This window comes from Triticum aestivum, chromosome 3D, assembly GCF_018294505.1.
Source record: "Triticum aestivum cultivar Chinese Spring chromosome 3D, IWGSC CS RefSeq v2.1, whole genome shotgun sequence".
In the NCBI taxonomy this organism is placed as follows: Eukaryota; Viridiplantae; Streptophyta; class Magnoliopsida; order Poales; family Poaceae; genus Triticum; species Triticum aestivum.
In genome coordinates, this window is record NC_057802.1 from 471,840,665 (window position 1) to 471,850,721 (window position 10,057).

At 38.9% G+C, this 10,057-nt stretch overlaps 1 protein-coding gene across 1 annotated transcript; it reads left to right on the forward strand.

Annotated features, from left to right (window-relative positions):
• The first annotated feature begins 1,217 nt into the window (after positions 1-1,217).
• On the forward strand, positions 1,218-3,427 carry LOC123079759 (uncharacterized). Its single transcript, XM_044502558.1, has 2 exons — positions 1,218-1,604; positions 2,956-3,427. Exon 1 carries the CDS (start codon positions 1,381-1,383, stop codon positions 1,585-1,587), a length of 207 nt encoding a protein of 68 aa, XP_044358493.1. The 5' UTR covers positions 1,218-1,380; the 3' UTR covers positions 1,588-1,604; positions 2,956-3,427.
• Positions 3,428-10,057: the final 6,630 nt, after the last annotated feature.

The window sequence follows — 10,057 nt, forward strand, 5'->3', positions numbered from 1 at the left end:
ATATTGTTTTTTGATGGGTTCCTTTTACTTGAGGTGACTAAGAGCCTTACCTAGCGTGTATAAAAAAATGTGTGCGTTAGTTTTGCTTTAAAAAATCCTTTCTTTACTTTTGTTTATATTTCGAGACTACTTTATTTTTTAAAATGTTCAGCATATACTAAAACTATTGATGTAATGTGAAAATTTATTCGAACAATTTTAAAAATCATTCAGACCATTCAAAAAAGCGTAAACACGTTGAAAAACATGATCATCTTTTTTTTAAAATGTTCATGAAAATGAAAAAAATAATATTCATGTTGTTTATTGAAAATGTCTGTGCCATTCAAATAATTTTTCATGACATCTAATATTTTTTGCATATTTTAAAATGTGTCCCATGATATTTTAAAAATGTTCATGGAATATAAAAAATCGTGCAATTCATAAAAAAAATCAGACACATAATTTTTATTTCGTGCCAGTTAGAAAGATGTTCTAACACTTGACAAATCTTTGCTCGTTTTTAAAAACGTTGCTGACATTTTTGATAAGTCTTCAAATGTGTATTTATAAATGTTTGCCATGTTCTTAAAAATGTTTGAATTTACAGATGGTAAACATGTATCAAGGTAAATATTAAACGTGTATCTATTGTTTTTCAATATGTATATGAGAAATGTTCAACGCGTATATGAAAAAATAAAAAATAAAAACAAACAGAAAAAAAAATCCGAAAACAATGAACACCGATAGAGGAAACACACAAGAAACAAATAAGCAAAAAAAAACCCACGCGGAAGCTCGTAAAACCGGTTCGTACCTATCCATAGAACCTTCTAAAACCTCCCAAGAAACTAAACCACGTAAACGCGCGTTATTGGACCGGCCAACTAGCAGAAGCGCCAGAGGTGAGAAGAGTATAGCTCTCGCGATAAGCGAGACATAGCTTTCGCGGGAGGACGCTAAAATCCTGCCTCAACAGTGACGCGTGCTGAGTGGCAAAAGTCCTCTTCAGCCCAGCAACAGTGATCCTGCTAATCTGCTCCTCTGTCTCTTCTAATCACATAGTTCCACCAGACTACTACTGTGCGTGTACTCCTGCACTGTGCTTGCATAGACGCGACAGGGTTCGACTAGCTCACACCCAATCCGCTTCCAAAAGCCACGTTTCGACGCCCAAAGGCGCCGATCGTGATGGCGCCCTTTCAATCAATCAGTCCACTGATTGTCTGATTCCCTCGCCACCATGGTAGAGTATTTGTGCTCGGCATCCGATGCCCTGCCTTTCCTCTCGTCTTCCTTATCCCCCGGCACAATATCATATTTTCGTACCGTGCGACCCTCTTCCTCAGCTCCCCTGTTCCTCTCACTCTCTCTCTCTCGAAGCTCCGTGGCGCGATGCACGACTGGGCGCCGGCGATCATAGCGACGGCGCTGTTCGCCCTGCTGTGCCCGGGAGGGATCCTCCAGCTGCCCGGCCGGCAGCGGACGGTCGACTTCATGAACCTCAGGACCAGCTGCTTGTCCATCCTCGTCCACGCCGTCATCTACGGGGTGCTGCTCATGCTCTTCGTCGTCATCTTGCAGGCTCATCTCTACGTCTGATCTTACCTTATCTTAATGTGTGTGCTTCATGGTGCTTTTATTCTCTCTCTGCTTTTCTTATGTACGTACTCGAGTATTCGAGTAAGGTTTAGTAAAGCTAGGATGCTCGGAGGATGCATGATTCTGTTTTCTTCGTGCGTGTTGCTGAGCTTCCGCTCTGGTCTCAGTAATAAAGAGCTATGAAACGGTGATTATTTCTCGGACGGATGGTTTTCCTTCGGCCCGTTAAGATGAATTCTCATGGAGTACCGCTGTACAGTAATTCAGATGTCTATTACGGATTTACGGCAGGTTTGTGTTTTTATTTCCTTTTAACTTTTCAACCGATCGTTTGTGTATTCGAGGGAAGTTTTGGGCGTCTGATCACTGTGTCAGACTGTCAGCAATCTGCTACTGAATACAGTTATCATGTTCGGAAACCAGGCAAATTAGAGGTAACTTGGCAAGACCGCAAACAGACAACCAGGATTTAGTGTATTTTTCGAGAACATCCAGGATTTAGTCTAGTCCACAAACAACAAATGAAAGTACAGTGCGATACTATAACTTCAAAAAAATACAGTTCGATACTATATACTTAAGTGGCTACAAAGGTTTGCATATTCTTATATCTGGAAGGCCACTGACTTTGGCCTTGACGACGGTGGTCACAGGGCAAGATGCATTCGACAAGACGTAGTTCGTCACACTTGCCAGCAGAATCCTGCAGGCAAATGATAACTGTCAAGATGAGGAAAAGATAGCGGAAAGTATAATGGGGTGGTCTGCATGTTTCATGTCCTAATGAGCATAATACCCGTCCACGTTTTCACTTTTTTGGTTAGGGTGTGTTTGGATTGTCGTTTCCTTTCAAATATACCTCTGTAAAAAATACAGACCTCGGAGGGTCGTTTTGTTTCCGGCCGGAAACTGTTCAGCGGCCAGTAAAATACAACTGTAAATTAAACACACCCGTATTGAAATACACTGATCCCAAGCACGGCCTTAATGGAACGCATGTTGTGATGTAGTAGTACGTTTTAGGCTAGTCATAGTGGGAATAACTTAGCTAGTAACATAGCGCACTTCGAGAAAATTCTGCTTATGTGACGAGTAATTAATGAGAGCAGATCATGGGGATAAAATTATTTAGAAGAACTATGCTTTGTAATATTGCTCTTAACATAATCCGTTTGCATGTGTGCAATACCAGCAGCATTATCTCTATAGATAACGGTGGGTGATTTCAACGAACCAATCTCACTTGAACTTTGGACAAAGTTCATCATTCTACGAAGCCATACACATTCACGTGATGCTTCGAACAAAGGAATTATCTCAGAATGATTGGTGGGAGTTGACACTAAGGTTTGGTTTGTTGACTTTCAGGAGAAGGCCGTACCACCATGTAAGAAGACAAAACCAGTCTGCGATCTAACATCATGGGGATCTGACAAGTGTCCATCATTGCAATACCCCACCATGGTTCTCTCTTGATTTTTCTGATAGAATAAACCAAGATCTTTGGTGCCTTGAAGATATATATAAATATTCTTCACACCAACCCAATGACTTTTCATTGATGAGTATCTAGCAAGTAAATCAACTGCAAATGCTATATCAGGTCTAGTGCAGTGTGCTAGATACATTAGCGCACCAATGGCACTGAGATATGGAAACTCTGGCCCAATATCTCTTCATAACCCTTAGGCCTAGATGGGTCCTTATCTCTATCAAGGAACCTGACGACCATATGTGTTTTTGACGGGTATGCTTTATCCATATTGAATTTTTCCAGTATCTTTTGGATGTAAGCATACTCATGAACAAGTATTCCTAAAGAAAAAATTTCAAGTTGCAAACCAAGACAAAATTTGGCTTTACCCAAATCTTTCATCTCGAATTTCGTCTTCAAAAGATTACTTGCCTCATGTATTTCTCGTGTAGTCCCAATGATGTTCAAGTCATCAAAATACACGAAAATTATACAAAATCCATCAATGGATTTCTTGATGAACACACATGGGCAATCATTGTTATTCAAGTATCCCTTCGTCAGAAGGAACTCACTTAGTCGATTATACCATATTCTACTTGACTGTCTCAAGCCGTATAACGACTTTTGTAGCTTTACCCAATACATGTTGCGATTAGCTTTCAGATCCGGAATCTTTAGTCCCTCGGAAACTTTTATGTAGATATCCTCCTTGAGTGACCCACATAAATATGATGTCACCACATCCATCAATTGGATATACAAATTCATTTGCACTACCAGTCATATCAAGTATCGGTGCGTGATTCCACTCATCACAGGAGAATATGCTTCATTATAATCGATGCCAGGTCTTTGTGTAAACCCTTGTGCTACAAACCGTTTGAACCTCCAGGACCGTATAGAGCATGTATTTTCATGTACAAGGGCCGCATTGGAGTACTTTGCAACTATCAGGACCAAGTTGGACCTTGCCATCGACTACGAGGACGATAGATGCAATTATCTCCTAACCGGAGGACGCGATCACGATCTGGACACTCGTCTCTTTTTTTCATGCTATTGCGCTGGGCCGGTAATCTGCTCTTGTTTTACGGTTGAGCTGCACCCGCGTATACCTAAGCAATTCTATTTTCTTTTTCGAGGCCGGGAGGAGGGCGATCTCTATTTGGCGCATAGGTCACCCGCTAGCGACATCGCGCGTACCCCCTCGTGGCTCAATGAGAGCGTACACCATTTCGCGAGTTTCTAGAACCTTCCCCGAACCGGTTTTTTTTGTTTTACTTTGGGTTTCTATTTCTTTATATTTTTCTTTTTTCTTTTTATTTTTTATTTTTTATTTTTATTTTTTATTTTTCTGTATTACGAACAACTTTTAAGTTTGTGATCATTTTTCGAAATCATGAACATTTTTCCGAATTTTGATAATATTTTATGAAATTTGCGATTATTTCTCAAATTCGTGAACATTTTTAGATAATTCTGCGAATAGTTTTTAAATTCTGTAACATTTATTAAAGATTTGCGAACATTTTCATAAAGTATGAACATTTTCTAAATTCACGACTTTTTCATAAATTCTTGAATAATTTTAAAAATTATGATCATTTTTGAAACTTGGAATATTTTCTGAATCAGTGAACATTTTTCTAAACTGTGAACAATTGTTGAAATTAACGAACATGTTTTTGTTTTGATGAACATTATTTGAATTTCATAAGAATTTTTAGAATTCATGGACATTTTTTAAATCAGTCAACATTTTTCTAATAAATGACCTTTTCTACTTCACAATATTTAATTGATTTTTTGAACATTCTTTAGAAGTTCATGAACATTTTTTGAATTTATGAACATTTTATTCGAATATATGAACACTTTTTTCATATTAATAAACATTTTCTGATTTCCCAAACATTTTTCTGAATATGCGATCATTTTTCAAAATCAAGATTATTTTTTAACCCACGAAGCATTTTGTTATTTCTAAAAATAAAAAATACCTATATATATATATATCAATTTTTATAAAATGTCGAAATTATTTGAAAGAAGAAGCTAAAACAGAAAAATAAGGCAGAAAAAAGAAATAAAAACGTGGGAGTCCAGCCCCTCTCCAAATAAGAGCTTTCCTATAGGCCTAGAGGAGAACATACAGGAAAGCCCCTATTTGCCGCCTGTGTGCAGGCTTAGCCGAAGCCAGGTATGAAATCTCAGGCCGCTCTGCCCGCGAGCGATTTAATCATTTTTTATTGGTTTTCACCCAAAAATATGGCTATCATTTTTCAGGATTACAATTAAATAATCAATAACAGTATATTTTTAGGAAATCCATAATTTATTTTATGAATCGTTCAGTGCATATTAAGAAAAAGTTTATCGTGTATTAAAAAATGTTACGTCTGTATTAAGAAATGTTGATCGTATTATTTAGGAAATTCAGTTGTATTTAAAAAAGTTCACCGATACTAAAAATAATTAGTATGAATTTTCAAAGTTTTGATGAAATATAAAAAAAAAGACACCGTATATTGCAAAAATTATATAATAATTTGTGAAAAAAGAAAAAAAACAGAAAAACAGATGAACTTCTACAGGTGGCAAATAGGATTGGGTCAACAATAGGATGCCCGTTGCGCCAAAAAGATCCGCCACAGCTGCACGCCCCTTCTTGGCCAGCCCACTGCAGCCGCTGCGAATGCATGAAACGACGAACTACAGGGAGACGGTTAATAGTAGAGAAACGGTACTGTAGCAACCCGGTTTACTATACCGAACTTTTTTATTTTTTATCACGCATTTTCTTAATAAGGAATATTTATTGAAAACACGAAAAATTATAGAATTTTCTGATATTTTTTTGGAAACATGAACATTTGTTCAAATTCCGAACGATTTCAGAAACATTAACATTCGATGAAAATTCCTTTTTTTTGGAAACTGAACTTCTTTGAATTTGTGTAGGGCAACATTTTTTAAGTTGTCAATTTTTTTAGAAATTGTAACATTTCTTAATTCTCAATATTTTCCAAATTTGTGAAATGTATTTGAAATGTGAACACTTTATTAAATTATAAATAATTTTGTTGGAACACATACCTGTTTGAAAATTTGTGATATTTTTGAAACATGAACATTGTTTCAAATTAGCAAGCATTGAAATGAGAATTTTTATTCAAATCTAAAAAATTTGTTAAAAACTGCAAGAAAAAACCTAATTATTAAATAAATACAGTTAAGTTTTTTTTTGTAAAATACTGAGGAACATTTTCAGAAAGTTTTCAATCAAAAAATAAGTAGGAAAAAAGGGAATTGTTAGAAGAAAACAATAAAAAAAAACCGGTCAGGAATCTTCTAGAAGGTTCTGAAAACCACCAGAAAGCTTCCCAAAACCCGGTAAATGTTTTGTATCTTCAAATGGGCCGGCCCAACACAGTACGATCTGTCGCTAGCATTGAGCGAAACAACGACAATCTGCCGTAGAATGCGGCAAATAGTATTTCGCAACTTCACCGCTAAGCAGAACCTGAGTCGTCCTATGTGACACTTAGTATCGGGCGTGCACATGTGCGACACTAGGCCAGCCCTGTCGGGTCTCACACAAAGTGACAGAGCCTAGCAGACCTTCTTTCCTAGCCATTTTTAGGTTTTTTAAATGACATTTTACTTTTCAGAAAAAACATGATAATTTTATCAAAATGATCAAATTATCTTTTTTTTAAATTTAAAAACATTTTTATTAATCACATAAACATTTGGGATGGATTTTTGGAACTTGGGTCTAGGCTCACCTGATTAGTCAGTTTTTGAAAAATATTTAAAATGTAAAAAACGTGATGTTTTTTAAAACAAACATTCTCTAGTGCATTACTCATGTTTGATCTTTCAGGACAAAATGACTGCTATGGTATTGCAGGCAAAAAAAATTGCAATACAAATTGTGTGAATAGTAAGCTTAGTATAGCATCGGTTTTGTTTTTATTTGTTCAAAATACCACGAAGTCAGTTTGCTGCGAAACTTTACACATGAGTAATACACTAAACAATGCTTTCTCCAAAAGAGATTCACCTTTTTAACCATTTTTTATTCGGGTTCGCCTAGACCCAGGTTCCATTGTATATTTTCCATAAACATTTATTAAAAATGAGTTGGACTATTTGAAATTATATGGGCATTTTAAGAAAACCGAATAATATTTAAACACTTTCAAATTTACACGAGACACTTTCATGAAACTTTGTGAATTCTTTATTGAAACTGTATGATTTTCTAAAGAAATAATAGGTAGATTTCTAAACAAATACCTGATTTATCAAAGAGTTAATATCATATTGAAACTTGTTCACTCTGTATTTTGAACAAATGTTCATTGTTTATTTGGCGGCGAGGGGTGTGGGGGTGGGGATTGTATGCACTCAAGATAATATATTTGTACTAAAATATAAAATTAAAGCAAAAAATAGAATATACAAATAAAAGTAAATTCCATGCAAAAAACGAAAGAACCAAACAGATACCTTAATAATCTCGTCTAATCCGTGAAAAACAAAAAAGAAATAAAAAAGATAAAACCATCAAAAGGACACAGCTAAAAGCCCGCAAACGCACCTAGCCCGGGAGATGCGCGCATGGGCTTGTATACCCTTATTATTTCATGCAATGAGTGTGAGATAGGATTTTTCGAGGGCTCACGAGCAGCATAAAGTTGGTAAGTTTTCTTCGGCTCACGTAAGCTCAAGGTGGATGATGTTATCGGTTTTTTTTTAAATGCGAGGAGTGATTATCAGTTCCATTTTGACTAAAATACAATTGGGAGCTAATACTACAAAAATACTTACATTTATCGCCCGTACCCTTTCGTCTCACATGAGGCACAAAAGAGCGACTAGGCTTCCCTGCCTCCCATCGGCGGCGCCGCCGGTCTACTTCGTCCCCATTGGCCTTAGGGTTACGGAGACGCAGTGGACCTCAGCCCTTGCTAGCAGGAAGGCTCCTGCTTCGTTTATGTTCGTGTGTTTTCAGATTGGATCCTTTCGATCTACATTATTCTTCATCAGCGACGGTTGCTGTTCTGGTGCGCTGGTCCTACGGGGCCTTAGCACGACGACTTCCCGACTGTCTACTACAACAAGTTGTGCCCGACTCCGGCGAGGGAGGGGTGATGACGGCGGCGCGCCTTCGGCTCGCTTCAGTGATTGTAGTCGTTGCTAGGTGGTCTACGGATCTGGATGTAATTTTTTATTATTTCTACTGTTCGTTGTACTGCCATGATAGAAGATGAATAGATTAAAAGTTTTCTCGCAAAAAAAAAAGGCTCCTGCTTCGTTTTCAAGTATTTTTTTTAGTTTGGTTAGGGTTTTTGTTTTATTTAGGAAGACAAGATGGCGACGAGGGTTCACTAAAGATGGAATAAGATTCTATTTGGCTAGTCTTCGTTCTGACAGTGCGTCTAGCGTCGATGGTCATCGGAGGGCGTGTAGAGAAGTGTCTCCGACAGACCATGCGCAAACCTTCTACTTGTGGTTGTAGTGATAGTTAGAGATAACACGCTAAATTTGCCTACAAGAAAAGCGTCGTGTGTGGTAGGAGAGACGGACGAGCCGCGAGCCGTCGCATCATGCGTCTCCGTCTCCGTCGAGGTACGACGGTCGCTCACCGGTTCAACTTGGCCATCATCGTGCGTGTGGGTTTCAACGGCCGACCATCAACGTCGCGGCATTTGGATCCGGCGAGCTGCTCCGGCTGAAGATAGTTAATGCTTGACGCGCACCGCCGGTCTCCGGCGTCGCTGTCGGCGAAAAACCGGTGGCCAATCATCCGAGCTCGTCCTCGCCGGGTGCAGTAGTAGTCACCGGTGAGGTTAGCTTGCCGGATGGGTAAGCTCTCGCACCCACCGCGGTTAAGCTTGTTGGGTCGACTACGCAACGCGCCGTGCCTTCTCGAAACGCGTGACGTGATGTATGCCTGGAGATGGCCATGAAATTTGAACGACCGAACGCGACCAATGATTTGTTGTACGGTGAGCCATCTTGGATCAGTTACCATGTCGCGATCTCTCCTGCTGATTCTTGGTGAGCTGCGTGGCTGATCGTGGGACGAGTCGGCGTTGGTGGTGGTGTCCGTATGGTGCTGGACTGGACAGGACAACGTGTTTTCGTAACCAAATTGTGGAGTGTGTGATGCGCACGACGGGCGTGCGGTCTCTGCAGGTGCAACAGCTCTGAGGGTGCTGGTCTCCCAACCTTCCGGTGTTTCTGTCGTATAGTGCAGCTTAACTTATTGTCATTGCACGAGTGGAGGTTTATTAGAGTAGATTAAGACTTGAGCCGCACTTCAGCTTCACGTTTGTTGACGAGGAATTCGTTTCTTTCTCAACGGCTGTGTTCTGCATGCGTGCAGAGAACATGGGAGCCATTGGGTGCGTATTTGGTGCAAGTAAGCCGAGGTAGTTTTCTCAAGAATAGCAACTGCGATTGTGCTAACAAAATCAACTGCAATTGAATTCTGCCGGCAGGTAAACTTTACCATATGATAAAGGAAATGGCTAACGAGCCTACAACGGGCTATTCCATATGATTTGTCATCTCATCTTCATCGTCACTAGATTGTTGATGACACGCGTTGCCTCGATCGTCTATAAAAACTACACAAATGTTTGTGAAAATCTAGATGGTGCAAACATGAGAAAAAAATAAATCACAATGCCTTAGTATGAACTGGACATATCTGATCAACAAATTAGCTTCGTCAAAACAAGTAGTATGTGACTGCATAAATTGACATGTACATATTCGGGAAGGAACAAAGATGATTAATATTTAGAATTAAGTTAGCAAACGTGTCTAGAAATGGCATGTCACGACAAACTTGTGTATCCTGCTCAATGAAAAACCACACGGGGGTTTGGCGCTTGTTTGCGGCTGGTTGGAGGCTTAGACCAACATGATTACGTGACAAATATAGATGAAACCACTCACATAAAACGATCAATTATT